The sequence below is a fragment of the Mobula hypostoma genome, chromosome 16 (genome assembly GCF_963921235.1).
Source record: "Mobula hypostoma chromosome 16, sMobHyp1.1, whole genome shotgun sequence".
In the NCBI taxonomy this organism is placed as follows: domain Eukaryota; kingdom Metazoa; phylum Chordata; class Chondrichthyes; order Myliobatiformes; family Myliobatidae; genus Mobula; species Mobula hypostoma.
The window spans coordinates 9,032,453-9,044,550 of record NC_086112.1 but is presented as its reverse complement, the minus strand read 5'-3'; the positions used below and the strand labels follow the sequence as shown (position 1 = coordinate 9,044,550).

The 12,098-nt window shown below is 37.6% G+C and overlaps 2 protein-coding genes across 5 annotated transcripts in view; one reads left to right on the top strand and one right to left on the bottom strand.

Moving 5' to 3' along the window:
- Positions 1-5,649, top strand: part of rasa1a (RAS p21 protein activator (GTPase activating protein) 1a) — a 122,542-nt gene extending 116,893 nt beyond the window's left edge. The window contains exons 24-25 of the mRNA XM_063068505.1: positions 1,792-1,926; positions 2,994-5,649. Coding sequence (XP_062924575.1) covers positions 1,792-1,926; positions 2,994-3,071 — 213 coding nt within the window. The 3' untranslated portion in view covers positions 3,072-5,649. The remainder of the gene's footprint in view (positions 1-1,791; positions 1,927-2,993) is intronic.
- Positions 1-12,098, bottom strand: part of ccnh (cyclin H) — a 47,145-nt gene that overhangs the window by 7,824 nt on the left and 27,223 nt on the right. For 3 of the 4 annotated variants that reach the window (XM_063068507.1, XM_063068506.1, XM_063068508.1), the window contains exons 8-10: positions 10,759-10,870; positions 7,629-7,689; positions 5,771-6,534 (exon numbers count right to left, since the gene is read on the bottom strand). In XM_063068507.1, the coding sequence (XP_062924577.1) occupies positions 6,496-6,534; positions 7,629-7,689; positions 10,759-10,870 (212 nt within the window). In that variant the 3' untranslated portion in view covers positions 5,771-6,495. Of the gene's footprint in view, positions 1-5,770; positions 6,535-7,628; positions 7,690-10,758; positions 10,871-12,098 lie in introns of those variants that run through there. The other variant, XM_063068509.1, reaches the window with a different exon arrangement.

The following is a 12,098-nucleotide window of genomic DNA, read 5'->3' as shown; positions in this document are numbered from 1 at the left end:
GATTACTTAATTTGGAGGAAAAGTAGTCTCCATAAATGTCAGTTGTAATTTCTGCAATGAAGCTCATTAGTAACTCCTTATAATTCAGAAAATTTAATCAAGTTCAGAATTGCCATTTGCTTCAACATGGCAAAAGAACATATACAAAGAAAAGCAGAGGATATTAAGTATGATCAAAGTTTAGTCAAAGGTATACTTGAAGGATAAAGATTTAACATTGGGCTCGAAGGGCAAAGATGGCTGACAGCATGGCTGCTAACAATGAGGTGAAAGCATTATGAATGCACAGAACACGAAGGATCATCCTGAAAAGCTGTTACCATCAAGGCAGCAAGTAAATCGGGAGCATTGTAGGTATGATTGGATAGAAACTTGTTGAAAGTTGTAAATTGGAGATATTTGGAAAGTACGACCCAATAAAGCACGGTTACCAATGGGTGGTTGAATTTGTGTGGAATAAGATACAATCAAAGTAAAGAATGTAAAATTGGACATTGGTGTATTGTATGAGTATTCAATCTAGAAGTACGAAGACATGGTTGAGAATTTCAGAAACATCTATTGTAAAAACCACAAGACATAGGAGAAGAATTAGGCCATTTGGCCTATTGAGTCTGCTTCACACTTCAGTCATGACTGATTTATTATCTCTCTCAACCCCATTCTTGCGCTTTCTCAACATAACCTTTGTTGCCCAGATTAAGCAAGAACCTATTAACTTGCACTTTAACATATTCCCAGTGACTTGGCCTCCACAGCTATTTTTGGCAAATAATTCAAGATTAACCACCCACTGGCTAAAGAAATTTGTCCTCACCTCTGTTCTAAAGGGGTAATCTTGTTTACTGAATTAGTGCCCTCAGGTCATAGACTCCCCACTATAGGAAACATCCTCTCCAAGTCCTCATCGTTAAAGTTAGGATGAAAACTGGTGGTGATGGGGAGTTGGAAGTCTATGGTTATTGTAATGGAGGCACTGCATTAGATGCTTAAATTCTAAAAGTTGTAAGTGGTCAAGTTCAATCTGATACAATCATAGTGAAAGTGAAGGAAGAAAATTTGTCACAATGTTTGCAGGTGTTTGAACATAGATCAGTACAGTATAGGCCCTTTGGCTATTGCAATTGTGTCAAACCTACTCCAAGATCATCTAATGCGTCCCTCCCACATAGCCCTCCATTTTTGTGTTTTTTCCAGATTTGTAGGAGAATCTGGTCAACACGCTGGTATTGAAAACAAACAATATTGTGTTTAAAAATGAATCCCATTTCCTTAACTGATGTTGCAATTTTAGTGATAGAAAGGTTAGAGGAGTTGATTTTTGTTTTCACCCACGTGTTGTTGAAGTTATCGAATTAGCTGAAAAGATGGTGGGAGTCAGATATCCACTTCACATGTGGGTCGGAACTGGATATGTAGTTGATGTGGTTTAATTTACAGACTATAAACTTGGTTAATCAGTTACATCACGCCTCAGGCACCGTTTCCCCAAAGAAAATCATCAGCGCCTAGGTCATCCTCTTCTCATAATTCATTTGCTTTGGGAATGTCCTTACAAATGTCCCTTGCCCCTCTCTTCTTATAATGTGGTGACAAAGTCTGTGTAGAACTAATGAAGTTGCCCAATCATTGTTTTAACTAGATCAGCTAAAGTTAGTTTTGTTTGTAATAAATATGGAAGACCCAGTTGTCTAGTTTATTGGGATATGTTGTATTGTTCAGATGAAATTTCCAGTATTTAAGGAATATGTCTATTGCTGTTTAAATGAGGATGTTAACTTTTGTCTATAGAATGTCCCAGAGGTTCCTGACACTACAGAGCACTTTAGAATTGATTTGTCTCGTAACCTGGCAGCTTTACATGAAGTTTGTGCAGCACATTCAGATGAACTTCGCACCCTAAGTAATGAACGGGGAGTCCAGCAGGTAACTGCTTTATCGTCCAGATGCTGCTTTTAAAAATTAAATGTTGCAAATATGCTATTGGCTCACAAAGTCAGAAAGTGTCATATCTATGTGTTCGGCCCTGCCCAGTCATCATTGTCTTGCATAGTTTTTTCTATCTCATTGTTTTTAAACTAGTTCTGTGAGTAGGTTGAGTGTTTGGTGTACAAGGATTCTGCTTAATACATCAATGGGCGTGACCTTTTTCTTCTGCTGAAAAAAGTACCCTGCAGCTAGTCTTTGAATTTGATAGTCACTCAGTGTATCTTGGGGTATTTTATGAAGCAATTTGGATTTTAATTACTTGGATTGTTATTCTTAAGGTATTTTACTAATACATTTGATCCATTTGTTAATCTTCCCCTCAACGTCCCAAGGCACACAGCATTAAAGAAATTATTGCTTAGGTTCATGGCAGTCAGCATGTACTTCTCTCCCTCCCCCGCCCCACCTACTTACTCTGGCTTCTGCCCCCTTCCGTTCCAGTCCTGATGAATGGTCTCGGGCCAAAATGTTGACTGTTTATTCTCTTCCACAGATGCTGCCTGACCTGCTGAGTTCCAGTATGTTGTGTGTGTTGCTCAAAATTTTAAGCATTTGTAGAATCTCTTTTGTTTATGATGGGCATGTGTTTATTGGTAAATTAACACACTTCAGTATAACCTTGAAGTGCTTGGAGCAACAATTAGCAGAGCAGTAGCTCAAAGATATAGCATAAATGTCATAATTGGTTGAGTGAAGTTCATTGCTTTAGCTAAAAAAAAGGACTTTGCAGCCAGTTTTAAATCGGAGAATGACTGTGTATCTTAGGGCATCTCATGAAACTCCTGTTAATCAATTATCAGCTTAATTACTGATTGTAAAGTATTTTAATTCTTCTGTATTTGTGAATCTTTCCCTCAACATCTGAAGGAACATAGCATTAAAGAAACTGTTGCTCAGTTTCATGTACAGGTAGTCTGTATTTATTGCCCCTCACTAACTGCTTTCTTCAAATGCTGCAAGTATCCTGTAACTATACCTAATTCCATCTCTGGTGTCTTTTACAGCATGTCCTGAAAAAACTTCTGGCCATCACAGAAATGTTACAACAAAAACAAAACCACTACTCTGCATCAAACAGGTAGCAGCTTTCATTCTCGGAGAACTCTGCATGGATCATTGGACAGCTCACTGCAATCTCACTTTCTGATGTACTTCTGAGAAAACACCGTGTAGAACATTCCTTTTACCATGCAAACTATGCAACAGAAAAAAAAAAACTGGTGGATGTTTTCATCAGTAACTTAGTAAGCTATTTGTGCAGGTCGCCTCTTGCACTTACTTCTCTGAACCAATCAATCGCTGTTGAGCCTTGATGTACAAGTCACCTTTCATAAACCTAATAGACCTTTAAGGTGTTTAATATTTCAATTTGCCAAAGTTCCCAGCATCTATCAAGAGCTGTACAGAATGCCAGTCAACTGACAAGGTGAAGAGACTAGTTCAATTACCTGTTGTGTAACTGGATTATGAGCTGTACAGTGTAATATAATGTAATTTCTGACTGACTACTTTTATGGTTAAGATCGCTTACGTCTTTATTCTTTGGTTATCTTTTGCAGTTTATTGGAAATGTCTTTTAAATATCAAGATTCCTCACTAAAGACCGGTTATTTTTTATAGAAAAAAAATCTACAACAAGCATTCATTACATGTTGACAATGAATGTGGAGAGATCACAACATTTGTTGTGGTACTAATTTTGATTGGTTTAATTACACTATGATTGACTACAACAATGGAAAAAAATGTCAAAGTCGTGTAATCAAAAGCTTTGTATGTATCAGGTTTACAACTATAAACACATTCAATAGTTGAATAAATTTATTGATCATTTATTGGAAAAGCATGCACTTATTAAACCATTTTGTAAAGAAAATTGTTACACTGACTTGTTTCAATAAATGATAAGCAAGTGTTGAATTGAAATTGGTTCAAACCCCATTAAATACTTTTTTTCATTAACATTGGATCAGATGCAGTGACTGAATTTCATAAAGAAAATTAATCTGAATGATAAGATGAGAATGTAGTTTCAACTAAATTTGTAATTAGTTTTAAGCTTTCACGTTTTAATTGTGTAAATGAGACTTCTGTTTCCAACAAAACTTAATAAGTAGGCAGGTAGATTTCCCTTGCATTCCTCATTCCCTTGTTCTACTGCCACTATGTAACTATGTACTATAGACTATCAGCCTATTTTTTGTTTTATCACTGTACAAGGATTTTCAGTTAAGTTCTCCAAGATTACAATGACATCTTGATCCACTGGGCCAGTGATCTTAATCTGATGAATGTGTGGTGTTGCAATTTCATAAGACAATGGTATAACTTGAACAATAAATGATGGGACCCTGGAGCGGGGTGCTACAGTGAAGGACACTTGCCTTGAATGGTCAGGGCATCGAGTACAGGCATGGAATGTCATGTTACAACTGTACGAATCATTGGTAAGGCCATAGTTGGAGTACCGGTTCTGGTTACCCTGGTGTAGGAAAGATGCTAAACTGGAAAGAATAAAAAAAACAATTTGAAGATGTGACTCGAGTTGAGTTACCAGGAGAAACTAAATAAACAAGGACATTTTCTCTTGTGTAGAAGGTTGAGAGGTGACCTTAGAGGTTTCTAAAATCAGGAGCAGCATTAAAATGAGAGGGGAAAGATCTTAATGGGATCAGTGAGGCGAGAGAGATTTTCTCTTGAGGTGGAGGTGGCTGTATATTTTTGGGCTTTGTATTTATTGAGATACAGCATGGCATAGGGCCTTTGAGCTATGCTGTCCAGCAATCCTCAATTTAATCCTAGTTTAATCATGGGTCAATTTACAATGACCAATTAACCTACCAATTAGTACATCATTGGCCAGAGGAAACCCCTGGGGAGAACATACAAGCTGCTTACAGGCAGCCACTGTATGCATTTATACAGGGACACAAATAAATTAGGTGTAACTAGTCCATTTATTTGTGGCAAGATTTAATTTGTAAGTTTAGTCTGGAAAGTTTGTTTTGTGACAGGTTTCACTTCTGCAGTGTGGCCAAACAAATGTGATGATGACAAAGGAAATAAGAGTTGTGGATTATAGCAGAAGCCCTTAGAACTCTGTAAACAGCACATTTTCTGCCTGCTCCACATTTTCACTGTCAGCATTGATTTCACTGTATATTTGCTTCAGTTAGATTTAAAGAATTCAGACAAAGGCCACTGTGGTAAATGGCAAGTTATAATGCAGGTAATTAGCAACACAAGACATTTAATAGATTCTATTAAACACAATGTTTTTTGCTATTTCAACTCACTAATTTTTGTTTAATATGAAATATCAGCTTTCAGTGAGCAGAGATTATTTTAGACAAAGCTTCTTTCTTTCTTCTGCTGACTGAAGCAAAATGGCTGCTTTAGAATAAGGTGGGTGGCAGGGTTGGGGAAGTGGGTGTGAAGCTATACTCCGCAATCTGGATATTCAGAAAGCCAGATGGTTTGGCACTTCCAAGTCATTCCACACACCAATAAAACTGATCCTCACACTTTAAACTTGATTCATTATGTTTCACAGGATAATGAATTTTTCAAACAAAAAAAAATGAATTGTTATTTTAAAACTGCAAACACTGGAATTTCAAGCATCATACATAAAAGTTGCTGGTGAACGCAGCAGGCCAGGCAGCATCTCTGGGAAGAGGTACAGTCAACGTCCTGACAAAGGGTCTTGGCCCGAAACGTCGAGATGCCGCCTGGCCTGCTGCGTTCACCAGCAACTTTTATATGTGTTGCAATAGGGTGGCACGGTACCATAGCACTATACAGCCAGCTGTAAGATTGAGGATTTGATTCCCACCACTGTCTGGAATGAGTTTATACATTCTCCCCATAAGTGTGTTGGCTTCCTTCCACATTCCAATGACACACAGGTTAGTAAGTATGCTATGTTGGCACCAGAAGCATAGCAGTAATTTTGGGCTGCAAACAGCACATCCTTGACACATTTTACTGGATTATTGAAAGGGGAATAACATCAAAAGTTCCAGAAAATTTACAAGTCCTATGTTAGAGGTTATGGTGATAATTGGATGGTTTAGTTTCCTGTTAGCCTGTTACAAAATTACTTTCTGCAACACTATTTTAATTTCCAATTTCATTTACAGAACGATTTCCAAAATCAACTGATATAAAGCTTTTATTTTCAATTCCTTCTCTTGGAAATATAAATGACAAACATGTAAATTCATAATTTAAGATACAAATTTGGCTTTAAATTCCAGGAATGAAAGCAACAAACAAGCAAGCTTCAGCATTGTTGAGACTTCCAAATAGTTCATAAAAATAGACCAGAAAGTCATTGTGATATGCAGCCTTGAGTTAGTCTTTCAAATCATTGAGTTTAAGGCTCTTCCATCCAAAGATGCATCTCAATCCTCTTTGTGCTTATTTTGAAAGCTGATTGCACAAGTTAGAGAACCACTGCATCTGCTCCTCCACATGTAATTTCAAAATGCATGCCGGGGGTGTTTATAGAGCATCAACAAGATCATCATCACTCCATTCCTCCTTAAAAAAAATAAAAAGAATACCAGACAATAAACCAACCAATGCAAAAGAAATTAAAAGTTTTTAGTCAAAAAAAATGGAACAGAAAAGGAGTGCAAGGTTCAGAATAGCAAATACAGACAACAGAAGTGAAAATGCAGAGTTCAGATTTATAAAACTGAAAAGCCTGGAAATGCTCAGGTCAGACAGCAAGTGTGGAGTTAGCATCTCAGGAGAATCACCTGTCATCAGAACTCAAAGTCCCAATTATCATCAAGTATCAGAAATCTGAAATATTAATTCCTTTTCTTTCCACAAATGATGCTTCAGTCTTTGAGAATTTCCAACAATTAAATTTTATTCCATATGCAATCAGTGCCCCTTTATCAGGTACTTCTCTTCGTAATGCAAATATCTAACCAGCCAATGATGTCAGAGCAACTCAATGCATAAAAGCATGCAGACATGGTAAAGAGGTTCAGGTGTTGCTCAGACCAAACATCAGAATGGGGAAGAGTGGGTGAAAGGCCTTGAAAAGATGGATGTGGAGGGGAAGCTTCCAGTGGTGGGAAGAGTCCAAAACTGGACAGCCTCAGAATAGAGGGGTGTCCTTTTAGAATAGAGTTGAGGAGGAATTTCTTTAGCAAGAGAGCAGTGAGTCTGGAATTCTTTGCCACAGGCAGCTGTGGAAGCAATGTCTTTATGTATATTTAAGGCAGAGGTTGATAGATTATTGACTGGTCAGGGCATGAAGGGATTCAGGGAGAAAGCAAGAGACTAGAGCTGAGGGGAATATCAGATTAGCCATTATGAAATGGCAGAACAGAAGTGACTTCAGCCATGGAATGATTGTTGGTGCCAGACAGGGTGGATTCAGTGTCTCAGAAAGTGGTTCAAGTGGGCAAAAATGCGATGTTAATGAGAGTGGAAAATGGCCAAACTAGTTCAAGTTGACAAAAAGGCAACTATAATTCAAATAACCACAGTGTGGAAGAGAACCTCAGAATGCACATAACATCAAACCTTGAAGTGGATGGGCTGCAGTGAATGGGTTCTACTCCTGTTCCTAATAAAGGACCACATAACCCAATTATGAAAAAAAAAATCATACTCACTTCTTCCATTTTTGCTTTTTTGGAAATCGTTCCATCTTCCTCATATCCTTTCCTCTTCTTTCTGTTTTCAACAAAGGCACACAGTTGGATTGATATTTATTGGTGCAGAATACGTAAAGAATCAGAAACTTCCCGCCATTACCCATAAGGAGTTAGTTTGTTCTCACGTGACCAGCTGGGTTTCTTCCCACTGTCCAAAGATGTACTGGTTGGTTGGTCATTGTAATTGTCCCGTGATTAGGCTAGGGTTAAAATTGGGAGGTGCTGGGTGGCGCGGTTTGAAGGGCCAGAAGCACCCACTCCACACTGCATCTCAATAAATAAATAAAATAAACTTACAACATAGAAAGGAGACTAATTAACTCCATTAAAAACATCTGAAAGGTGGTTTGCTAATCCCAATGCCCAGTTTTTGGCCCACTGTCTATAGTTCTGAAGTTTCTAGCTCTACCACACTAAGAAAGTAGATCCACAGCCCAGCATACATTTGGCAAAATAATGAGTCTAATTCACCTCCATCCTTTTACAAAGTAAAGGCTAATAACTAACAGCCATTTTAAGCAAAACAGTCTTTTCTGTATATCTGGCCAGGACTCCCAATTTTGTGCACTTCAGTTAAATTTGGTCAGAGTGATCACTGCCCCAAACAAACTAACCCCCACTGAGCCAACCTATACTCAACTCTCCAGCCCTGATAAAGTTGTCGAATTTTCTTTGCAGATCTGTGCCTGTTGTTTCACATTGTCCCAGCATATTTTACCAATGAATTCAGTTCCTCACTTCCCTTTGTAACCACATTATCTGCCTATTCTGCCATCTTCAAGGCTCTGCAGATGTATATCATCCACAATTCTTGATATCCTACAGATATTTAATCATGGCCATCTCAAATGCACATTGAAGTACAAGAAAAGTATAATGAAAATTTCCAGGTACTTAAAAGGCCTTTAAGAAGATCACAAGGACAATATCCAATTTCTGTTCATCCACTTATATATAATTCTTGTTCATGGTCACAAACATTTAAAGGTCTATAAAGACTCCACAACCCCCACCACCTTGTAACATATTCCAGGGTCTTATTACTCATAAAAAGATCCAGCTCACATTCAGCATTTGTGATTACTTACTTTACATTTACTTTTCTATTAAACTAGAATAATTTGCCCCTCTACAGTACAAGGCCTTCAACTCCACCTTAGAAGTTCATGTTCCTTTAAGCTTAAAACTATTCTTTTGATTATCCTACAGCTTTTGCTGGGCCAGAAAATCCACCCAAACCTAATACAATTAATGGTTAAATGGCTCCTTTCATTTATCATGGGCAGAGTGAGCTCTATCAATGTGGAGAATACTTATCAAAGTGGCTACACAGGTCGATAAGGTACTTAAGAAGGCTTAAGGAATGCTTGCTTTTATTTGTCAAGGCCTTGAGTTCAAGAGTCAGGAGGTTATGTTGCAACTTTATAAAACTCTGGTTAGACCCCATTAAAGTATTGTATACAGTTCTGGTCATCCCACTATAGTAAAGATGTTGAGGGCGCAGGAGGGGATGCGATGGGTAATTTTTTTTACTCAATAGAATCGTGGACATCTGGTACAATGGTAGAGGCAAATACATTGGAGGCTTTTCAGAGAGTTTTGAATAGGCACATGGATGTACGGAAGATGGAGAGATAGGAACATTCTGTCGGTAGGTAGGATTATGTTTAAGTGTTTTTAATTTACTTTTTAGCTGGTTCAGCAAAACACTGAGGCCAAATAGCCTGTTCCCCTGCTGTACTGTTCTATGTTCTATCATACTTTAAACAACCGAATGGCTAGTCTGCATTGGGCATGGCGATTTAGTGATTATAGTTATAACACAATTTTTTCTTTATTCAATATCTTATGGCCCTGGGAAAACTATAGATAATAATCAAAAGAATAATTCCAAGCAGAAAAGAACTTCAGCTGCCTAGGTGAAGGTTTTTCAGTAAAGACTTAAAGAAGTAGATCACTCTAGTTTAATAGGTCAGTAAGAATTAGGGAGGACATGAAATCAAAGTAAGAACAGATAATGAATGTGAAGTTTTATATCGCAAAGTAATATGACTGGAAGATTGTTCCTAAAAAAGAAGTAATTTTTTTCGTGTACCCTAGCAATCCAACTAGGGGACACAGTACTGTTCAAATAGATTATTTAGCAGGGAACACCAACTTTAAATCTGCCAGGATTTCAGAATGCAAATTGAGTTTATTCTCTGGTGTAGGCGCTAATCCACTTTCATTCTATTATGTGCCACCTTATTTATGAAGCTGAGTGCAGTGATATTAACAGTATGGAATGAGCTTCCAGTGGAAGTGAGGGATATTGGCTTGATTTCAGCATTTAAGAGAAGTTCGGATAAGTATATGGATGGGACTAGGCAGAATAATAGTTCACTACAGACGATATGGGCCAGGGGGCCTGTTTCTGTACTTTAGTGTGACCAGAACCCTGCAAGTATTGTTTTATTTAAACATGATAATGTAGATATCCCAGTGAGTAGTAGCGAACAACAGCAATGGCTGAAGTCCTCACCTTCAGTATTATAGCAGTCAGTACATTACAACTCTTCATTCAGTACTTAGGTCCCGATTCCACCTTCTTAGTTTTCTTTTTTTTTTTGACTACAGCCCTGTTTTTAATATTACAATGCTAGAAAACAAGGTAGTAATGCTTTGTCCTGTCACTATCTGAATTAACCATTGAATTTCAGTTGACAGGTCACAGTACCATACAAAGATCTGTGACATAAGTGTAACACGTCGGGAAAGGTTTCACTGCTAACATAGCAGTCCTTGTGTAGAAGCCATGTTTGGGTTATGGTTAGAGATAATTGGTGCTTTGGAATGTGAGCTAGGTCCTTTGTTCGGCGGGAGATGAAGAGAGAAGACAGAAGACGCTGGGGAGAACCGTTCGTAGGGTAGGAGGGCCGTCTCAATCTCACTGGGTTCGTGGGACCGGAGTATGTCTTCCCTAGATTTACGCAGTCAAGGAAACCAGTGGGATTTCATAAGTAACACACAAAATTTCAGTTGACCTGAAATGATTAAAAGCACAATTAAATGATAAACTTTTTTTCATCAATAGTAAAATAATACTTACGAATTTATGCCGACACCAAGGTCCAAACTGTGAAAATGTTCGAGTTTCTGTTTCAGAAGATTAACGTCTTCCAGTTTTGGAGGATCACACTTCTTCACCAAGGTCTTTATACCTGATTAGCATTTATTTATCATGTACTAAGATTCATACCTCAAGCTTTAGAGTCAAAATCTACATGGCAAATTAAATCTACAAGTATTAAGATTAAGATATAAAGCAACGTAACTTAAAAAGACAAAATGCATCAGGTAAGATCTATCAAAATATTTCCTTAGTACCGAAGATCTGTGACATAACACAAAATTGAAGGGAATGTGGCCATGTTATTGTGCAGTAAGGAAAATACTGATATTAAACAAAAACCTTAAGCAAGAGCTGTATTGTGGTCACGGTTCCATCTAAGCTGTGCAGGTGCATGGTCACGCAGTAACTGAAATGTCCCCACACACATAGCCTTTGTTGCCACGTTGCTGGAATTTTCTTTTATATGCTAATTTAATTTTGAAATTATGCTAACAATTTTGAAATCTATGCTAATATATAACTGTGAAATATCTTGTAATTATCAGTTAATGAATATAATCCATAAATTTTCTAATAAACATAACACAACCTCTGCTTTGAAACATTTTAGAGCTTCAACGTTGTCAGTTTCAAGTTACAATATTGTTACAAATTGTAATGATAAATACAGAATGGAGGTCGGGAGCTCATCGTTAATAAACTGCCGGCCAGCTAAATGCCAAAACCATCTATATTCAGAACACACAAAAAAATAATTTAAAGAACTGCACAGTTTTCAGGCTGTGTAAAAATTTCCTGCTCAGAGCAATGGTTGGCCTGAGCATCTATATTAAAAATATTAGAGGAAACGTTGATTGTGGTTGCTTATATTTAACATATACATGAATGGCAGGAAAGAAAACCAATTCGGATTCTGGAAACAAATTATGGTTACAAGGAATGGGGAAAATTGCAGGTTATAGAAAAACCAACATGACAGCTGGATGCAATTCAGTGCAGAAACATACTGCGTAAAATACTCTGCAAAGAATAGGGAAACTACAGAAAGGAAACTGGTGTAAGGGTACTTCACGCAACACTTAAAAAGGGAGTCAGTTAGTCAAACAATACAACAGCATGTATAAAATCTTGAACTGTATCCAACTCAGGTTACAGTTGTGATCTGGAGACAATGCTGAAAGATTCCTACCATGATTCTGTTGCCATGCTTCACTGTAGTGGAGCACAAACTGGTGGAAATCAGGATTTCATCTGCAAGATTCCTTTAGCCCATTTATTTCACTCAAGTTTTTAACTGTGGTGTGGATGATGGCAAA